The sequence below is a fragment of the Heterodontus francisci genome, chromosome 10, assembly GCF_036365525.1.
Source record: "Heterodontus francisci isolate sHetFra1 chromosome 10, sHetFra1.hap1, whole genome shotgun sequence".
In the NCBI taxonomy this organism is placed as follows: Eukaryota; Metazoa; Chordata; class Chondrichthyes; order Heterodontiformes; family Heterodontidae; genus Heterodontus; species Heterodontus francisci.
In genome coordinates, this window is record NC_090380.1 from 90,223,580 (window position 1) to 90,245,481 (window position 21,902).

Below are 21,902 nucleotides of genomic sequence, written 5' to 3' on the forward strand. Positions count from 1 at the left end.
AGAAAGACTGAGAAATAAACAGTAAAAGATCCAATCAACTTCAGAAACAGAGATGTGAATGCAATAAACTATGACCCGGACTTTGCAGTCAGCAGTAAAGTACTATTATAAGAATCTCTGGTGCCGGGAATGCTGAAGTGATCAAGCAGGCTAAGCAGCCAATCACATTGAAGAATTCTCACATACAACAAACCAAATAACAAGCAGGTTTTATCATTCACTCTCTAATTTTACAGAAAGCAAAATAAAGATTGGCACATACACATGGGATTTAGGTAGAAGCTGAAATATCAATCTTTAAATTTATTATCTTAAAAATCTATGGAATTACTATGGAATGGAGAGAATATCTCTCCACACTTCCAAAATAAGTATAGTCAGGGCCAGAGAGGTCGTTCGACAGTAATTTTGACTTGGTACACTGTTTAAATAAAAACTCACTTTCAGATCATTCAACCAGTTTTAATCCTTCCAATGATTTTCAGAGTGAGAATACTGCATTAAAAAGTTCACATCCAGTCACTGATTTCTGTGATTACATCTGTGAAGACTGCAACAACACACCCTGTGGATGAGCAGGATATGCCCGGACAGCAACTTCTGCATTTATCTGTGAATATGTGGATGCTTGAGGTTGCTGGCCTTTTTATGCAGGTCTTTGCAACCACAAAATCCACACGGACTCCCAGCATATGTGAGCTCTCATGCTCACATCTCTGTCCTGGGATTGCTGCAGTGTTCCAGTGAACATCAACGCAAGCTCGAGGAACAGCATCTCATCTACCGATTAGGCACACTACAGCCTGCCGGACTGAACATTGAGTTCAATAATTTCAGAGCATGACAGCCCCCCATTTTACTTTCATTTTTAGTTATTTTTTCTTCCTTTTTTTTTACATTCCTTTTTACATTTTTTACAATCTTTTTTTGCATTTATTTCATTTCATCTTAGTTTGTTCAGTTTGCTTATCCACTGTTTTTTTCAGGTTGTTTTTCTTCAGGTTTGCACTTGCTGATGTTCAATATTCAGTGTATTCACACCTAATCTGTACTAATGCTTTGTCTTTCAACACACCATTAACATATTGTTTGCCTTTGCTCCGTGACCTTTTGGTCAGCTATGTGGCCTGGTCCAATCTGCACCTTCTCCTTTGTTATCTCTTGCCCCACCCCCACCTCACCTGTTTATAATCTGTGACTTTTCTAATATTTGTCAGTTCCGAAGAAGGGTCACTGACCCGAAACGTTAACTCTGCTTCTCTTTCCACAGATGCTGCCAGACCTGCTGAGTGATTCCAGCATTTCTTGTTTTTGTTTCAGATTTCCAGCATCCGCAGTATTTTGCTTTTATATTATTTTTATTTCATTTTTAAACATTCTTTTTGATCCAGTTAATGTTCCTTTCTCTAATATTTTCCCCACTATATTTAAAGAAAGTTTAATTAAAGTAACTATGTACCCGACCAACAGCCTACACTAGAAGCCACCAACATGAACCAACACTTTACTGAAGGCTCCGCCTCTGGTCCTCCTGAGCAGGGAGGGGGTCACTCTTGTCCCGGCGCAGCGCATTCTTTAGCATTGGAAGGCTTCCAGTCTCTTCCCCCACCGCTTCCGGTTATACAAAGAAAGAATTAACATGTCTCATTTTGTGCAAAACCTTCGCAACTTACTGAGCAGCCAGCCGGGAGAGTTTGAACGGGTTGAGGAGGAGGATATTAGGAGGTGGGGTCTAACAGGTCAGTGTTGTTCGACCGGACTATAACCGCATTAACCCGGCTCCCAGGGAGCGACTGCTCCGGGACAGGATCGAGGACACCGCATTGGCCACAGGCCGCACCTGACTGCTCGCTCCAGGCGCCCCAAATTCAGCTATTAAACTGATTTAGTCCCGCCAACTCTCACAAATAGACGGTCTGTCCCCCTCCTTTAGGTTGTAAACCTCACTCAACAATTGCTGTTGATGACCTGAACATAACCTCCTTAGTCTGTTTCTAAATAACTGTCTGTGAAAGTAATGGTGGTCTGTCAATCATTCACAGTGAAACTACTTGCATTAACTATATTCTTAGAATCAACTTTATTTCGCGGAAGAGGGTCTGTAAACAGCAGTTGTTGGTCCAATCAGATTCTCGAAGGTATTCTTGCACAGGCCAATCAACTGTTGGAGGAAATACTGCTGGTAGTAGGAGGGGCAGTTTGAGTGGACCAATTAACCATTTATAACACAAAAATGGATTGGTACAACATTAAAGGGTATTGACTGGAATGTCATTTAATTTTGCGAAGTTTGTGAGCTCAGTGACAACAATGGAACTAACATAACCAAAGACCACAGTGTAAGGTCCCCCCACCAAGTTGAACTGAGGGGCTGGATCCATGGGAAACCCCTCGAACTGTATCGGAGAAATTTTGTGTGCTTTAAATATTAAAATGTATATGGCATGACAATGAAATGGAAGGGTTCTGAGGCAACTCATGATTGTATAGAAGGAAACTGATCACCTTTGCACTGTTTGTATTTTTTGACTTGATGCTGTTTTAAACTGTTTGGGAATGTAATTTTTACAGATTTTTATGAATAAAGTATATTTTGGAAAAATAAAATTTTTCTCCGAACTATTTTTCCTTTCTGGCCTTGTATATCCATCTTCCTTGCTTGAGATGACTTTCAGAGACCTGATCCCAGGTATCTGGCATGCAGTGTAAGGCGGCTGGCATTTTGATCTCCTTCCCCCAAGCTCCCCGAGCAAAGCGAACATGCTAACTCTGCTTTGCTGTTCCTACGGTAACAGGACTGAGATTAAAATATATATTTATTTTGCTTCTGTTTGATGTGGTAGGTTGAAGTTCCAAACTGTTGGACATTGTACTTATTTTACATTTTGATTCATTTTGCTGAACATCAAGGTAAAGAATGTTGGCTGTTGAGAATGGAATGTTTTCTCAATATGTGCACTGATCGCCAACATTGAGTGCTTCCGAGTCAGGCGTAACACAGCCAGCTGCAGAGTACATTTATCAGAAATGAGAGGTTTTAGTTATGAGGAGAGGCAGGGGAAACTGGGACTCTTTCTACTGGAGTAGAGTCAGGGGAGGAGTGTTGTTAGGAAGAGATCTGATAGAGGTATTCAATATTATGTGGGTTTTGATTAAGTGAATCAGGAAAAATGATTTCTAGTATAAAAGCAAAATACTGTGGATGCTAGAAATTTGAAATTAAAACAAAATGCTAAAAATACTCTGCAGGTCTGGAACGTAGCTCTGTTTCTCTCTCCACAGATGGTGTCAGACCTGCTAAGTAATTCCAGCACTTTCTGTTTTTAAAATGATTTCTAGTGATCTGTAACTAGAGGGCATAGATTTAAGAACATAACTATAAAAATGAAGAAAGAGATCAGGAGATTTTTTTTATGCTGAGGGCTGTCTGTTATGACCTGCAATCTTTCAGAAAAGAGTAGAATCCAAAACCTCTTTGAAAAGGATAAAAGCAAAATACTGTGGATGCTGGAAATGTTCTGAAATAAAAATAAGAAATGCTGGAAATACTCAGCAGGTCTGGCAGCATCTGTGGAGAGAGAAGCAGAGTTAATGCTTCAGGTCAGTGACCTTTCTTTAGAACTGGCAAATATTAGAAATGTGAAAGGTTTTAAGCAAGTAAAGCGGGGGGCAAGAGATAACAAAGGAGAAAGTGTAGACAGGACAAGGTCACAGGGAATAACCGACCAGAAGGTCATGGAGCAAAGGCAAACAATGTTAATGGTGTGTTGAAAGACAAAACATTAGTACAGATAGGGTGTTAACGGACTGAACAGCTGCAAGTACAAACATGAAAAAAAGTGGGTAAGCAAACTGAACAAACTAAGATGAAATAAAATGAACAAAAAAAAAATAATTACAATAAAAGTAAAATGGGGGGCCCGTCATGCTCTGAAATTGTTGTTCAGTCCGGCAGGCTTTATCGTTTACTGATTAGGCACACTACGGCCTGCTGGACTGAACATTGAGTTCAATAATTTCAGAGCATGACGGGCCCCCCATTTTATTTTTATTTTTAGTTATTTTTTCTTGTAATTTTTTTTTGTTTATTTTATTTTATTTTATCTTAGTTTGTTCAGTTTGCTTACCCACTGTTTTTTTATGTTTGTACTTGTGGCTGTTCAGTTTTCAGTCTGTTAATTAACATATTGTTTTCCTTTGCTCCATGACCTTCTCTGTGAACTTGTCCTATCAACACCTTCTCCTTTGTTATCTCTTGCCCCACCCCCCGCTTTACTTGCTTAAAACCTTTCACATTTCTAATATTTGCCAGTTCTGAAGAAGGGTCACTGACCTGAAATGTTAACTCAACTTCTCTCTCCACAGATGCTGCCAGACCTGCTGAGTATTTCCAGCATTTCTTGTTTCTCTTTGAAAAGGAAATGGATCATACTTTGAAAAAGCGATAAGAATGAAAGGACAGAGGAATGAGACTAAGTGGGTAACCCATTCAGAGCGCTGGTTCTGTGCTTGCTGACATTGGCTTCCAGTCCAGCAATGCCTTAATTTTAAAATTTTCATGCTTGTTTTCAAATCCCTCCATGGCCTTGCCCCATCCTATCTCTAACCATTTGCAGCCATACAATCTTCTGAGCTCTCAGTGCTGCTCCAATTCTGGCCCTTTGCGCACCTCCGATTTTAATTGCTCCACCATTGATTGCTGTGCCTTCAGCTGCCATGTCCTAAGCTACGGAACTCCATCCCTGAACCTCTTCACCTCTACTTTCTCTCCTCTTTTAAGAAACTCATTAAAACCTATCTCCTTGACCAAGCCTTTGGTCATCTGTCCTAATATCTTCTTATGTGGCTTAGTGTCAAGTTTGGTTTACTAATACTCCTGTGAAGTGCCTTGAGACATTTTACTATGTTAAAGGTGTTACGCATTTGTAGTTTGTTGCTACTGTAAAAAGTTCTATGATTCCTTCAATGCCGTTTCTCTCCTTAGTTTCAAGAAAGAGCCCCCCTACTGAATTAGTGTGCCCATTCCATTTCCCTACAGTCATTCTTGTGGCCTTGCTGAGCCAAATTATAAATATATAATCAATTAGAGGCAATTTTCTGCTTTAGTCCCATGCCTCTATGAATTGAATTGTTATTTCAAAAACTTATTACATGTAGAACCCTCATAACCAGCAGAGGGAGGAGATGTTCTACCCAATCCAAAGATCTGGCCAAGGTTCAAGCTCCAGACTGAAAGAGCAGTATACTAATCCACTGTGGAAAACTGTACCCAGCTGTTTATTCTACTTAAAATAAAGAATACACTTAGACGTGTGAGGGTACATTATGCGTGAGAATTATGATGTACCATAATAATTTGATGTTCACTTGATCTTTGCCACATTGCTTTCCATTTTACCAACTGTGGTAACTGTTTCATCCAACAATATATTGCATTCATCTGTAATGTAGCATTTTACAAAAAAAATAACTTGCCTATTTTTAATAAAGCAGTAAAGTTGTGGATTTTAGATGCTTGAGTTTCCTTATTCCACTTTTGTCCAATGCTTCGATTCTGTTTCAACAAAAAAAGTGTTAGTACATGTATTATATATGCAACTGCTCAGAGTTTTAGGCAATAGCTATTTTGAATACTGGTTATCATGCTGAAAAGCACAAATGTGTTCCTTCATCATGAACTCATTGAATGTTACAGCAAAGAAGCACGCATTTAGCTAATGATGGTTTTCCTCCACATCAGTCCCCAAGGCTTAATCCCACTCCCTAGCTTAGCCCTTTTTCAAATTTCCTCTTTTTCAAGGAACTATCTAATTTTATTTTAAAATTGAGTAGACTAGGCCTATATTCCCTAGAGTTTAGAAGAATGAGAGGTGATCTAATTGAAACACATAAAATTCTTAAGGGCCTTGACAGAGTAGATGCTGAGAAAATGTTTCCCCTGGTTGGGGAATCTAGAGCACGGGGTCACAATCTCAGAATAAACAGTCAGCCATTTAGGACTGAAATGAAAAATTTCTTCATTCAAAGGGTTGTGAATCTTTGGAATTCTCTACTCCAGCAAGTTGTGGATGCTCAGTCATTGAGCATATTCAAGTCAGAGGTGGATAGATATTTGGGCACTAAGGGAATTAAGGGCTATGAGGATAGTGTGGGAAGGTGGAGTTGAGGTAGAAGATCAGCAATGATCTTACTGAATGGCAGAGCAGGCTCGAAGGGCCAAATGCATCTCCAGCTCCTATTTCTTGTTTTAAGCTTTAAAGGAAATGATGAACTCTGATTTAATAATAGTTTGTGGAACACCATTCCAAATTCTAACCATTATTTATGTGAAGAACGTTTTTTCTAACACTCCTTTAAGTTTTTTTGTGAATATTTCAAATTTGTGCCTCTCATTGCTGTCTTATCAGTCTGTGGAAAAACTACAGACATTTACATTTATATTTACATTATAACTTTTTGTAACCATGAAGACCTCCATCAGTCCATCCCCTAACCTTCTCAGTTATAGTGGGGAAAAAACTTCCCAATCCATTCTTCAGAAATGTAACTCCTCAGCCCTGGTAACAGCTTAGTGAATCTCTGCTACCCCTTTCAATGGTGTAGTGTACACAATTACACAGTACTCCAGCTGGAATCTATCTTAGGTCTTGTGCAGTTCGACATTACTCCCTCAGTGTTATATTCAGTGCCTTTAGATGCAAAACCACATATTTAATTTGTCATTTTTGCAGCCTTATCTACTTGTGCTGGTATCTTTGATGATCTGTATATCCATACACCAATGTCCCTCTGCTCCTCTACTCTATTTAAAATCTTTTCATTTAAGATGCATTTAGTTTCCCTATTCTTACTTCTAAAACCTACTACTTAACACTTTTCTACATTGAAATACATTTGCCCATCCCTCTAGCCTTATCTATGTTCTGCAGTCCTTTAAAATTCTCATCACAATTTTTCATACCTCCAGTTTGGCATAATTAGCAAATGTTGACATTGTTCATTAAATTCTTCAATTCAGATCATTTAACTATGTAGTAAATATGAGCAGCCCTAACACTGAGCAACACTCACCATACTTTACCAGGCTGAAATTCTTCCTTTTATACTTACCTTTGCCTTTTGCCCTCCAACTTCCTCTCTGCCCATTTCCCTTAATTTCATGTGCCACTATCTTTACCATAGCTCTTGTATGTGGTACCATATCAAATGCAGGCTTTGTTACTAGTCATATTTTTCTTTTTAGGTATAAGCCTTCGTTCTTACCAACTTATTGGCTTAAATTGGCTGGCTAAGTGCCATAGTATTCAACATGGCAGCATCCTCGCAGATGAGATGGGTCTTGGTAAAACATGTCAGGTAAGACATCTTATATAAACCTTTTTATGTAATCATATCTGTTTTAATAATAAATGGTTGATATTGCTCTTGACACAGTTTATTGTATAACAGCAATAAATAACTGTTGTCATTTTCTAGCAATCACATTGGCCATTTGTAATTGTGACCAGTTTGCTCACTAGGGTTTAGAAATCACATAACTGTTTTAGTCAATCTTTATCTAATTTACCTGGATTTGGATGAATGCAGAGATTTGACAAATTTCAGTTTATGTGACAGTAGCCCTGGCTCCTTTTGCTGGATCCCACTTTAACAAATTCAGTGAGGAATTCTGTAACCTCCCAAGCAGCCATGGTACCTCCGTCATTACCATGTTGCCAAGGTTTCCATCTCCATGGGAATATCTTGCCTGGGAAAATGGTACTTTCCAACTCTGGCCTCTTCTTGTGCTCAAGACCAACTTTAAATCCTTGGCCCCAGTAATACTCCTGCTGTATTCTAGCTTATAGGGAAGGAATTAGGCAACAGGATACACAGTTTCTATTTTACAATGGAGTATATTTAAAACGAAATAATTCTGAAATAAAATAGCAGAAAAATTGTAAGGCTAAAACCAAATAAACCGAATAAACCGACTTGATGCATTTGAGAATAAAATCAAGGAAGAATAAAATGGTGGAGAAAAGACACACAAGCTCAATAGAGGGGGAGAAAAGGGAAAGAAAAGGAATGAAACAAAGGAGGTAGAAGCAAAAACCAGATATGAAAATAAACAAGAAAATATAGAAAATTATTGCAATAAACTCAGTTTTCATAAAATCCAAAAAATTGTGAGCAATTGAACAGAAGATTCACCATTTAAAATAAAAGGTTGGATACCTCCACGGGGACTGTGCCAGTTATATATATATTTTTTGGTGGGGGGTTAACTGGTTCTGAGCAAATGGTGCAAAATATACTGCTACTTTCATGACATTTAGCAAGATATTTAAAAGCAGTTCTCTAGTGAGTAAATGCGCTGTATGTTGTAGGCTCCATGTACTAAACCATACAGCTGAGGAAGGACTTGGATTGATTCCAGCTTTAGCATCTTTGAGCTGGGGAGGGGGATAAAATGACTGAAGCTTCTGTTCCTGATGGCTGTTATTGGGACCATGTGTGGTCTCTGGCTAAAAACAGCAAGCACTGTGATCGAACCATGGTCAAATAACATGTGGGAAATCCCTGCTTAAGCCCACAGGTGAAGAATGGACATTTAGAGGATGCTCTACAGAAAATCTTATTGAGTTAGTGCCTCCAGGAGAGAATGGTTGGGAAAAGAATTTGTTGGAAAAATAGCAGGGAGAAATATAAGTACTTTGTGCTTTTGAACAAGTTTGTCTTCAGAATACTTGAACAAGGGTACATTTTAGTAAGAGTACTTTGAGGGTTGATCATTGCCTAATCTTTAATGGCTTGCAAAGACAGCAGTTGCACAAACATTTTCATTGTATGAGCGTAAGGAATTAAGCTTGTTTTTTTATTTATTTTCTGGAACATTTCCAGATCTCAATAATATGATGAAGAAAAACCCATCACAGAAACTAGTCACACTATAGTAGTTACCTCAGAAGCCACAGTAAAAAAGTGAAGAGAAGACTGATGAAGTGTTATTGACACAAACTGGCGGTCAACAACAATTTGCATATTTGTACTGCCTTTAACAGTTCCAAAACACTTCACACAGATGTAATGGAAAAAAAAAATGGATGTTGAGCCAAAGAAGGAGATATTAGTACAGGTTACTAAAAGCTTAGAGGGAATTGCAGGGCCAGTTTAGTGAATTCTAGAGCATGGGGCTTAGAAGGCAGAACTTCCAATGCAGGCCAAAAGGAGAGGGGATGGACAAAAGGCCAGAGTCAGAGAAAGGGAGGGTTTGGTGAAGTAGTTGTAGGGCTGCAGGAGCTCATAGTGATAGGAAAGAATAAGAACAAAGAACAGTACAGCACAGGAACAAGCCATTCGGCCCTCCAAGCCTGCGCCGATCTTGATGCCTGCCTAAACAAAAACCTTCTGCACTTCCGGGGTCCGTATCCCTCTATTCCCATCCTATTCATGTATTTGTCAAGATGCCTCTTAAACGTCTCTATGGTACCTGTTTCCACCACCTCACCCGGCAACAAGTTCCAGGCACTCACCACCCTCTGTGTAAAGAACTTGCCTCGCACATCCCCTCTAAACTTTGCCCCTCTCACCTTAAACCTATGTCCCCTAGTAACTACTCTTCCACCCTGGGAAAAAGCTTCTGACTATCCACTCTGTCCATGTCGCTTATAACTTTGTAAACCTCTATCATGTTGCCCCTCCGCCTCTGTCGTTCCAGTGAAAACAATCTGAGTTTATCCAACCTCTCCTCATAGCTAATGCCCTCCAGACCAGGCAACATCCTGGTAAACCTCTTCTGTACCCTCTCCAAAGCCTCCACGTCCTTCTGGTAGTGTGGTGACCAGAATTGCACGCAATATTCTAAGTGTGGCCTAACTAAAGTTCTGTACAGCTGCAGCATGACTTGCCTATTTTTATACTCTATGCCCCGACCGATGAAGGCAAGCATGCCATGCCGTATGCCTTCTTGACTACTTTATCTACCTGTGTTGCCACTTTCAGTGACCTGTGGACCTGTACGCCCAGATCTCTCTGCCTGTCAATACTCCTAAGCGTTCTGCCATTTACTGTATACTTCCCACCTGCATTAGACCTTCCAAAATGCATTACCTCACATTTGTCCGAATTAAACTCCATCTGCCATTACTGCGCCCAAGTCTCCAACTGATGTATATCCTGCTGAATCCTATGACAATCCTCATCACTGTCCGCAACTCCACCAACCTTCGTGTTGTCCACAAACTTACTAATCAGACCAGCTACATTTTCCTCCAAATCATTTATATATACTACAAAGAGCAAAGGTCCCAGCACTGATCCCTGCGGAACACCACTAGTCACATCCGTCCATGTGGCCATGAAGGGTTTAAACATGAGTTTGAAAACCTGGAGGGTTTGGGGGACTGCAGTGTAGGTGAGCAAGGACAGGAATGTTGAGTGAACGGGATTTGGTGCAGATACAATTAAATTTCTGTTCTCTTTTTTTTTTAGTCAATATCTTTTTTTCTCTACCTAATTGGAAGACGAAAGGAAAAAGATCCTTTCTTGATCCTATGCCCACTGTCAGTACTGAGGAACTGGACAGAAGAACTGGGAGGGTAAAACATTTAAAATATAATATTTATACTGTTTTCTGGGTTGCTTTTTCTTTCAGTTTTCTCTTAATCTCTCTCTCATTAGTTGAGAGTGCAGTAAAATAATAAAGGCATGTTGAATGGATAAGAACAATTAGCTTGCTCAAGTACTCCATATGAATGTTAACACTATGGAGATAATTTTGACTTTAGGTAATAAATGCAAAATGGGTGACATGTTATACATTTCTCCTGATTTTCATTTGCATTGACTTCAGTGGAAATTAAAATCAGGGGAGATATATAATGCACGGCTGAATCACTTTCACCCATTTCACACTGTCACCCAAAGTGAGAGTTGCCCTTATTGATTTTTTTGGCTCACACAGTCGCGCATTACTACCACTATAACTTCATGAAACAAGGTGCATTATTTGTCCAGTAAAATGTTCCTATGAATTTACAACCCTTGTCTAGTGCCAGACTTTTACAACCATCTTTCCCCATTACATGCTCCTTTGTTGCATGGTTAAAAGTGACAGCTTAACCAGATGAGAGTTCTATCCTTTGGTACTGCACACAATCCTACTATCATGCTCAATGCTAAATACTTCCAATGTCAAATAGATTTTGTCGTGAAAACATCAGTTACAACTCTTAGGTTATGATTTTCCAACAATATGCCTTTGACTTATAGATGTTGCTTAATCCCTCAGTTTCACTAAAAAAAACAATAGGAAGATCTCACACTGAAAATTCCTCCCTAAACCACTCTGCCTCTCCACCTCTCTTTCCTTCTTTAAGACCATCCTTAAAATCCACCCTTTCAACCAATCTTTTTATCGCCTGACCTAACATCTCCTTCTTTGACTAGATGTTCATTTTGTTTTTATGCCCCTGTGAAGCACATTGAGATTTTTCCTGATGTTAAAGAAGCTATAATAAATTGAAGTTATTGTATTTTATTGAATGAATTACCCTATATTGAATGAATGTAAACACTCTGTGGTTCAAGAAAAGAGCATTCATCAAAATAGTCATTCTTCAGTCAGCCCACATCAATAATTTTGGCTTAGTCCTATGCAGTTCTTAAATATGTGCTCTGTATACCTTGGGAGGGCAGTGTTATGACATTGTGCTACACATTGTGATGGAGTAGGAACGTTGCAGATTTGATTTCTTCACACTTTACTTAATTCCTGATCTGGGCTGGGCACAGAGTTGCCATGGAGAAATGACATTGTCTCCCACATGGCGGTAGGAAAATTGGATGTTTTGACCTGCCTGGGTGACAATCTCTGCTTTGTAGCATCTGAAGGACACATTGGCAAAGGTTTGGGTGCAGTTTGCACTCTCAGCAACTGAGATCTGAGCCCAGGTAAACCTAAGGTAAGAAGATATGGTGATAAATTCAAAACAATCCTGTGCATATCTCTGCTTTACATTGTATAGGCTCTTCTATATTTTTCCATTTCTCCCACTCCCTTCACCCAAGACGTCATGAGCTGTACGATGAGTGAAAATGTAAACAGGTGACTTGCTTGTCAGCCCTTATTAATGCAGCTCTTCATTCAGGAATTCAAAACTGCAGGAGAGTAGCAATGCTTTTATTTAATTTGCTTAATGCGTCAGCTGTGGTTCAGTTGGTAGCACTTTTGCCTCTGAGCCAGAAGATTTTGGTCCTGTTCCAGAGACTTGAGCACAAAACTGAAGGCGACACTCCAGTGCAGTATTGGGGAGTGCTGCATTATCAGAGTTGCCACCTTTCAGATGAGATATTAAACCAAGGCACCGTCGGCCCTGTTAGGTGGATGTAAAAATCCATGGCACTATTTCAAAGGAGAGTTTTCACGGTATACGGACTAATATTTATTCCTCAACCAACTCCACTAACAAAAACTGATTATCTGGTCATTATTGCATTAATGTAGGTGGGACCTTGCTTTGCAAATTGGATGCTGCGTTTCCTACAATACAATAGTGACTACATTTCAAAAGTACTTGTAAAGCACTTTGGGACATCCTGAGCTAGTGAAAAGCACTACATAAATGTTCTTTCTTTCTCTTTCTTCTTCCTTTCTCATTTTTGTGGTTTAAATGAGCAACCAGCTTTACAGTGTGCCACAGATACAAACCTGTACTGAATCTTCATGTTGGAGGCCCAGTGTGATATGCCACCTTATCATGATTATACTAGTCAATATAAATACTTATTATTATGCAGGATTGCTCCACGACTTTCGGTGGTTGTGTACACAGGAGACAAAGATACAAGACTGGCTTTGCAACAAGACCTGAAAAATTGCAATTTCCACGTACTTCTCACCACTTATGAGGTATTGAGGATAACCACATTGACTTCTACATAGTGTATACAGACACTACAAAATTAATATTGCAATATCTTCCTATCCCAAGTAAGACATGAGTAATTGCCAATCTTCACCTATTATGGCAACAAAAGCAAAATACTGTGGATGCTGGAAATCTGAAATAAAAACAAAGTGCTGGAAATACTCAGCAGGTCTGGCAGCATTTGTGGAGAGATAAACGACGTTAACGTTTCGCGTCGGATATGACTTCTTCAGAACCTTGAGGTTCATATCTGACTCGAAACGTTAACTTTGTTTCTCTCTCCACAGATGCTGCCAGACCTGCTGAGTATTTCCAGCACTTTCTGAATTTATCTTTAACCTATTATGGCATCTGTCATTATTGGATGTACCTGGACTAAATATAGTTTTTATCTATATCTTGTTTAGTTCTTTTGACTCAAAACCATAAGATGTTAACTGCCTCTTATGTGGAGTTTTGTTCAGGGTTGGGGAGGAGGCTTTTTAAAATTAGGTGTAGGTGTTAAATACATGAGTTAATCTGTATCATTTTAGAGCAGAAAGTGGATATTCCAAAATATCCTGTCGTTCTTCCTGAAATGTCTTTGTGATAGGAAAAGATGATTCAAAAATATACTTGATGACATGTCAAAAAGTTTAATGCTTGATAGTCACACTCTACATATTAGTAAATGCACTGGACCATTGTCCATGGCCTGGATGCATACTTGCTGCTTTCTAGATTAGATGCAAACAATTCCTAATAAAGTAATGAATGTCTTTATTTGTTGTTTGATTTAGATTTGCTTGAAAGATGCATCTTTTCTGAGTAGGTGAGTTACTGTACAACTTAGACAAGTAAACAAATGTGGTTGCTTTTATTAAAGTTGTTTTGTTATCAACTTATGATATAGTAAGCTTAGTCAAATTAGTTTTAAGAAAAAATAGTTTAGCAGATGAACATTATCAAAGTACTGAACATTACATTTATCCATGCGCTTAGCATTTCCAACATTCATTGGTGCTTTTTGAGTGAGGATACTGTGGGAGCAATGGATCTGGTATTGTTTCAGAAAGAAATCCAAGAGTGATACACTAATAGACTGGTGTGCTACTTCTGTTAGAATACAGCCTTTATCAATCATTTCTGCAATATCCCATCCTAAATTGATGATTTATGTCTCTGCATTCTTTTAAATTTCATTCTGTTTTTGTTATCTATGTGCTCTGTAACTCACTGAACTAAATAGATAAACAAAATAATCAGATCTGAAATAAGGAGGAAAAACAATTTCCATAAATCCCGGAGAGGCTTACTGGCATTAATGTAGGAGCTTGCAAGAACATATTCAAAAGGTAGGAAGAGGTGCAAACAGTCATGGATGGGATTCAAAACATAATGGCACAGTTTTATCAGTGCTTTATAAGTAGGAGGACAGTCAGGGAAGGGGTGAGAACCATAAAAGACGTAAGTGGGCTGAAATGGAGTGTAAGATAGTTAATATTTTGAACGTTTAGTGCCTCCAAGTAAAATTAATGACTTTAATATAAACTAGATGGATGTCCTTTTCAGGCTAAAAGGCTCAAAAGCAACAAATGTCCAGTAATAGATATTATTTGCCCCAGGGTATGCAGTCAAGGATGGAGATTAGTGAGCAATTGATGTTGATAATGTGGTTGTTGAGGTGCGGTAGCATAGAGGTTACGTTACAGGACTAGTCATCCTGAGGCCTGGACTAATGATCCAGAAACATAAGTTCAAATCCCACCACAGCAGCTGGGGAATTTAAATGCTTTTATTAAATATATCTGGAATAAAAAGCTAGTCTCACTGTTTTGTACACTTCAGTTGAATCTCCACTCTGCCTCCTCTGTTCTGGGGAGGGCGACTCCAGCCTATCCAATCTTTCCTTGTCACTGCAATTCTCCATTCCTGACAACATCCTCTGTTGTTCTCCTCTGTACCCTTTCTAGAGCGATCGCATCCTTTCTACAGTGTGCTGACCGTGTCTGTATGCAGTACTCTAGCTGTGGTTGAACTAGTGTTTTATACAGTTCTAGCATAAGCTCCCAGCTTTTATATTCTATACATGGGCCAATAAAAGATAGTATCCCATATGCCTTCTAACAACCTTATCCACCTGTCCTGTTAATTTGAGGGATCTATGGAAAGACATTACATGGATCTTGGAATACAAAGTAGAATTTCAAAATTTGCCAATGACACTGAACTTGGAGGTGTGGCAAACAGTGAGGATGATATGAACCGTCTGCAACAAGACATAGATAGGCTAGCAGAATGGCCAGAGAGTTGGCAGATGGAATTTAATACTGACAAATGTGAGATGATGCATTTTGGCAGAAAGAATAGGGAGAGGCAATATATGCTTAATGGCACAGTTCTAAAGAGTGTGCAGGAACAGAGGGACCTGGGGGTGCATGTGCATCGATCTTTGAAGGTGGCAGGATATATTGAGAGAGTGATTAGTAAAGCAAATGGGATCTTGGGTTTCATAAACAGGCATTGAGTACAAAAGCAGGAAAGTTATGCTGAACCTTTTTGGAGCTCTGGTTGGGCCCCAGCTGAAATATTGTGTCTGGTTCTGGTAACCATACTTCAGGACGGTGCAGAGGAGATTTACCAGCGTGTTTCCAGGGATGGGGGATTTTGGTTACAGGGTTGGGTTGGAAGAACTGGGGTTGTTCTCCTTGGAGCAGTGGTGATTGAGGGGAGATTTAATAGAAATGTGCAAGATTATGACAGGCTTAGATAAGTTGGACAAGGAAAAGCTGTTCCTATTAACTAATGGTACAAGGACTAGGGGACACAGATTGAAAGTACTGGGCAAGAGGTTCAGGGGGAATATGAGAAAGAACTTTTTGATGCAGCGGGTGGTAATGTCTTGGAACTCGCTGCCTACAAGGGTGGTGGAAGCGGAGACAATCAACAACTTCAAAAGGAAATTGGATGGCTACTTGAAGGAAATAGACTTGCAGGGCTACGGGGATCAAGTGGGAGAGTGAGACTGACTAATTAGCTCTATGGAAAGCTCGCATGGAGTTGATGGGCCGAATGGCTTTTAAAAAATTCGTTTGGGGGATGTGGGGGTTGCTGGCTTGGCCAACATTAATCGCCCATCCCTGATTGCCCTTGAGAAAGTGGTGGTGAGCTGCTTTCTTGAACTACTGCACTCCTTGGGGTGTTGGTACACCAACAGTGCTGTTAGGAAGGGAGTTCCAGGATTTTGACCCAGCAACAGTGAAGGAATGGCGATATAGTTCCAAGTCAGGCTGGTGTGTGGCTTGGAGGGGAACTTGCAGGTGCTGGTGTTCCCATGCATCTGCTGCCCTTGCCCTTCTAGGTGGTAGAGGTCACGGGTTTGGAAGGTGCTGTCGAAGGAGGCTTGGTGAGATTCTGCAGTGCATCTTGTATATGGTACACACTGTTGCCACTGTGTGTCAGTGGTGAAGGGAGTGAATGTTGAAGGTGGTGGATGGGGTGCCAATCAAGTGGGCTGCTTTGTCCTGGATGGTGTCGAGCTCTTGAGTGTTGTTGGAGCTGCACCCAACCAGGCAAGTGGAGAGTATTCCATCACACTTCTGACTTGTGCCTTGTAGATGATGGACAGGCATTGGGGAGTTACTCGCCTCAGAATTCCCAGCCTCTGACCTGCTCTTGTAGCCACCGTATTAATGTGGCTGGTCCAGTTCAGTTTCTGGTCAATGGTGACCCCAGAACGTTGATAGTGGAGGATTCAGCGATGGTAATGCCATTGAATGTCAAGGGGAGATGCTGTAAATGACTCTATGACTCTATCTGTAATGGTGATCGTGAAGCTACCATATTGTTGTTAGAAACTCATCTGGTTCACTAATGTCCTTTAGGGACGGAAATCTGCTGTTCTGACACAGTCTGGTGTTTATGTGACTCCAGACTCTCACCAATGTGGTTGACTTTTAACTCTCCTCTGAAATGGTCTAGCAAGACACTCAGTTGTATTAAAACTGCTACATATAACAAGAACAAGAATAAAACCAGACAACCGCACCAATTTAGGCACCAAATTCAGACACGACAAAGGCATACCCAGCCCAGTCAACCCGGCAAAGTCCTGCTCAGTAACATCTGGGGACCTGTGCCAAACTTGGGAGAGATATTCCAGAGGCTAGTCAAGCAACTTCTTGACATAGTTGTACTCACAGAATAATACTTTTCAGCCAACGTCCCAGACTCTTCCATCACCATCCATGAGTATGTGCTGTCCCACTGACAAGACGGACCCACCAGAGGTGGTGGCACAGTGCTATGCAGTCAAGAGGGAGTGTTCCTGGGAATTCTCAACCTTGACTCTAGACCCCAAGAAGTCTCAGATCAAACATGGACAAGGAAACCTCCTGCTGATTACCACCTTTTATCCTCCCTCAGCTGGTGAATCAGTACTCCTCCATGTGAATACCACTTGAAAGAAGCACTGAGGGTAGCAAGTGCACAGAATGCACACTAAGTTGGTAGCTTAAATGCCCATCACCAAGAGTGGCTTGGTAGCACCACTACTGACCGAGCAGGCTGAATCCTGAAGGACATAGCCGCTAGACTGGACATGTGGCAGGTAGTAAGATAATTAACACAAGGGAAACAACTACTTGACCTCTTCCTCACCTGCCTACCTGTCATAGATGCATCTGTCCATGACAGTATTTGTAGGAGTAACTAGCGCACAGTTCTTTTCACACAAAGAATTGTGGGTATCTGGTATGAGCTGCCAGAGGAGGTGGTGGAGGCAGGAACAGTAGCAACATTTAAGAGGCATCTGGATAGGTACTTGAATGAGAAAGGCATAGAGGGATATGGAATTAATGCAGGCAGGTGGGATTAGTATAGATAGGCATTATGGTCGGCATGGACACGGTGGGCCGAAGGGCCTGTTTCTATGCTGTACAACTCTATGACTCTAAGGGAATTAAAGGTTATCGGGGTAGATGGGAGTGTGGAATTTGAGACACAAACAGATCAGCCATGATCTTATTGAATGGCTGAGCAGGCTCGAGGGGCCGAATGGCCTACTTCTGCTCCTAATTCGTATGTAACCACCACCCCATGACATTCAATGGTGTTACCATCATCAAATCCCTGACCATCAACATTCTGGGGGGTCACCATTGATCAGAAACTTAACTGGACCAACCACATAAATACTCTGGCTACAAGAGCAGGTCAGAGGCTGTGTATTCTTTGGCGAGTGAATCACCTCCTAACTACCCAAAGCCTTTCCACCATCTACAAGACACAAGTCAGGAGTGTGATGGAATATTCTCCACTTGCCTGGGTAGGTACAGATCCAACAACACTTAAGAAGCTCAACACCATCCAGGACAAGGCAGTACATTTTGATTGGCACCCATCCACTTCTGGCGTAACATGTCTGCAGTGTGTACCATCTACAAGATGCACTGCAGCAGCTTGTCAAGGCTTCTTCGACAGCACCTCTCAAACCTGCAACCTGTCCTGCCTAGAATAACAAGTATAGCAGGTGCATGGGAATATCACCACCTGTGAGTTCCCCTCCAAACCATATACCATCCTGACTTGGAAATATATCACCATTTCTTCCTCATCAGGTCAAAATCCTGGAATTCCTCACACCACTATGGGAGTATGCTCACTTCACAGTTCAAGAAGGCAGCTCACCACCATCTTCTCAAGCGCAATTAGGGATGGGCAATAAATGCTGACCTCACCAGTAACACCTACATCTTGTGAATGAATGAGTAAAAAACAAAGAGGGAATCAATATACACTCGCAACGTTCACGTAAACTACAAATGGGCTAATTAAGGGTGCCTATTTTTAAAAAGGTTGACAGAAGTAGAAATGGGCAACTAAAGATTGGTCTTCATATAGACTGATCAATATATGGAATGGGCATCCATGTAGAATATTGGAGGGAAAAACCCGGGAATCAGAAAAGCAAAAACTAGATGCTGCAGTGGCCGGAGTTTAAGGTTTTCTGGATGGACAAAGGATCTAAGATGAATCGACGACCATTTGTATTTATCTTGTGAAATGTGAACCTGAAACTTGGCAGATAAGATTAAAAGTGATTAATAAAGTTTAAAAGAAATTCACTGCCTGCAGAAATGAGTTGCAAATGAGCTAGCAGCTTGAATGCAGAATAATAGGGGTTGCTGAAGAGATGGGGAAAAGCTCCCCTTAAAAAGATTCTGTAAGCACAAGCTATGAAATCGAAGTGAAAAATCAAGTGGAAAATTATTTTAAAACCAACCAATATGTTTTTAAGGCAAAGGTTTGTTTTAACCATTTATGTATTATCCAGTGGCTAGCTAACTCGTAGGGCGTGGTGTGTAAAAATATAATCAAAGCTAACACGTTCAGATGGTGTGCTGGAGAAACAGTCAGGCCAAACTAAACACTATATTCACGTGGAACTGCTGCACAAAACTAGTGTCCAAACACTCTAAATTTTGTGAAATTTCACGAGTTGACATGTCTGTTGTGTTTCTTTTAAATCTGAGAATTTCTCAGAACAAATCAGTTTAAACTACACTTAGTTTTCTTTCCATCTTCAACTCAGCTAAAATGTTTGATAAGCAATGTTGCATTGTGTTCCAGATTGAGTTGGAGTGTACTGATTGTGGATGAGGCCCACAGGTTGAAGAACCAGAACTCTGTACTACATAAGGCTCTGAAAACAGTAAGGCATTTTCTACACATAATTGTGTCCTATACTGCATTTTCTTTGAGGATGTCACATCTTGATTTCTGTAATTTTTGACTTGTGCACTATGTATTGAAGTTGAAGTGTCAAAACAATTTAATGGAAATGTGCTTGCCAGTGATTAATGATTGTTTATTGGTAGTTTTCAGTACGATTCACACTGCTGTTAACTGGAACGCCAGCACAGAACAATCTTCACGAACTCTATTCACTGCTGAGCTTGGTGGAACCAAAGGTGTTCTCGGCAGATGAAGTGGATGAGTTTATTAAATATTACAGCAACGTGGAAGAGAACAAAGAACAAGGTAAGCACTTAGTTTGGCAATGATAAGTCCTTTAATTTTACTGTCTAGTGTTATGATCCCAGTGGAGATCAACAAACCAAAAGAGCCAAATAGATTGAACGGCTCCAATAGAAAAACCATATGGACAAAATTTAACTTTTATATATTTTACTTTATCAATCCAATCAAAATCAATGCAAATTAAACATGAATTAACACTAAATCATGGTCTTTCTCTCTGTCATATATAGTTTACATATTACATGTAAATTATCAGATGCAACAAAGATAGATCTTACGGATTTACTGGCAGTCTTCTCAGCAAAGATGGCACCAAAAAGCCACAAAGTTCCTCAAAACTATGAACCTCGTCAGGTAGATTTCCAACTCCTGTCCTTAAAGATGCTAACGCCAATTTCCATTTGACAGCAGTTCCGCTGCATTCCCGCACTCCACCAGTACCGTTTCCACCAAAAGTGTGTACCCCTCTAGAATTTCTGCTCACGACAGCTTTGATGGCATGTTTCCATCAATAACTTTTAAGTCACCGAAAACAACTGCCGCCACTCGTAATTGCCAATGGCCAGCTCCCTGAATCAGGTTTCCAGTCTCAGCAGCCTGGCTGCAAAAATCTCCACCGAATTACACTCATTTAGGAAGGATAGACAAAAAGGAAAAGGAGGTGGGATAGCACTGTTAATAAGGGACGAGAATCAGTACATTAGTGAGAGAGAGGATCTTAGATCAAAGGATCAAGAAGTAGAATCAGTTTGGGTGGAACTAAGAAACAGCAAGGGGCAGCAAACATTGGTGGGAGTTGTTTATAGGCCACCAAACAGTAGGGTAATGATGGGCACAGTATAAATCAGGAAATTAGAGACGCATGCAACATGTGTAATACAGTATTAATGGGCGATTTAAATTTACATATAGACTGGGTAAACCTAATCAGCACTAATGCTGTGGAGGATGAATTCCTGGAGTCTGTACGAGATGGGTTTCTGGAGCAAAAGAACCAACTAGGATCGAGCTATTTTAGATTTAGTATTAAGTAATGAGAAAGAGCTAATTAATAACCTTTCTGTAAAGGAGACTTTGGGAAATAGTGATCATAATATGCTGGAATTTTACATTAAGTTGAAAGTGATGTAGTTCATTCTGAAACGAGGGTCTTAAATCTGAACAAAGGAAACTTGTTCCAAACCCACGACCTCTACCAACTAGAAGGACAAGGGCAGCAAATACATGGGAACACCACCACCTGCAAGTTCCCCTCCAAGTCACACACCATCCTGACTTGGAACTATATCGCCGTTCCTTCAGTCGCTGGGTCAAAATCCTGGAACTCTCTTCCTAACAGCACTGTGTGTCTACCTACCCCAAATGTACTGCAGCGGTTCAAGAAGGCAGCTCACCACCACCTTCTCAAGGGCAATTAGGGATGGGCAATAAATGCTGGCCTGGCCAGTGACTATGAAGGTATGAGGGACAAGTTGGCTATGGTAGATTGGGGAAATACACAAAGATTTGATGGTAGACAGGCAATAGTTAGTATAAAAGAAGCATTACATGGTCTGCAACAAACATACACTTCTCTAAGTCACAAAAACCAACAGGAAGGATGAATCGACCATTGCTAACAAAAGTTAAAGATTGCATTAAATCAAAGGAAGTGGCTTATATGGTTGCCAGAAAACGTGGTAAGGATTGGGAGCAATTTAAAATCCAGCAAGAATGACCAAGAAACTGGTAAAGAAAGGGCGAAGAGAATTTGAATGCAAGATAGCAAGAAACATAAAGGCAGACTGTAAAAGTTTCTTTAGGCATGTGAAAAGGAAAATATTAGCAAGGACAAATGTGGGTCCATTACAGGCAGAAACAGAATTTATAATGGGAGAATAACGAAATGGCGGAGAAACTAAATAATTATTTTGTGTCTGTCTTCACGGAGGAAGATGCAGAAAATCTTCCAGAAGTACCAGGGAACCAAGG

General features: G+C 40.3%; 1 protein-coding gene across 1 annotated transcript in view; it reads left to right on the top strand.

Annotated features, from left to right (window-relative positions):
* The first annotated feature begins 1,574 nt into the window (after positions 1–1,574).
* chd1l (chromodomain helicase DNA binding protein 1-like) overlaps positions 1,575–21,902 on the top strand; it is a 131,437-nt gene continuing 111,109 nt past the window's right edge. Inside the window, exons 1-7 of the mRNA XM_068041034.1 lie at positions 1,575–1,739; positions 7,244–7,356; positions 10,474–10,580; positions 12,781–12,892; positions 13,691–13,722; positions 19,521–19,602; positions 19,769–19,931. Of these exons, the coding sequence (XP_067897135.1) occupies positions 1,640–1,739; positions 7,244–7,356; positions 10,474–10,580; positions 12,781–12,892; positions 13,691–13,722; positions 19,521–19,602; positions 19,769–19,931 (709 nt within the window). The 5' untranslated portion in view covers positions 1,575–1,639. The remainder of the gene's footprint in view (positions 1,740–7,243; positions 7,357–10,473; positions 10,581–12,780; positions 12,893–13,690; positions 13,723–19,520; positions 19,603–19,768; positions 19,932–21,902) is intronic.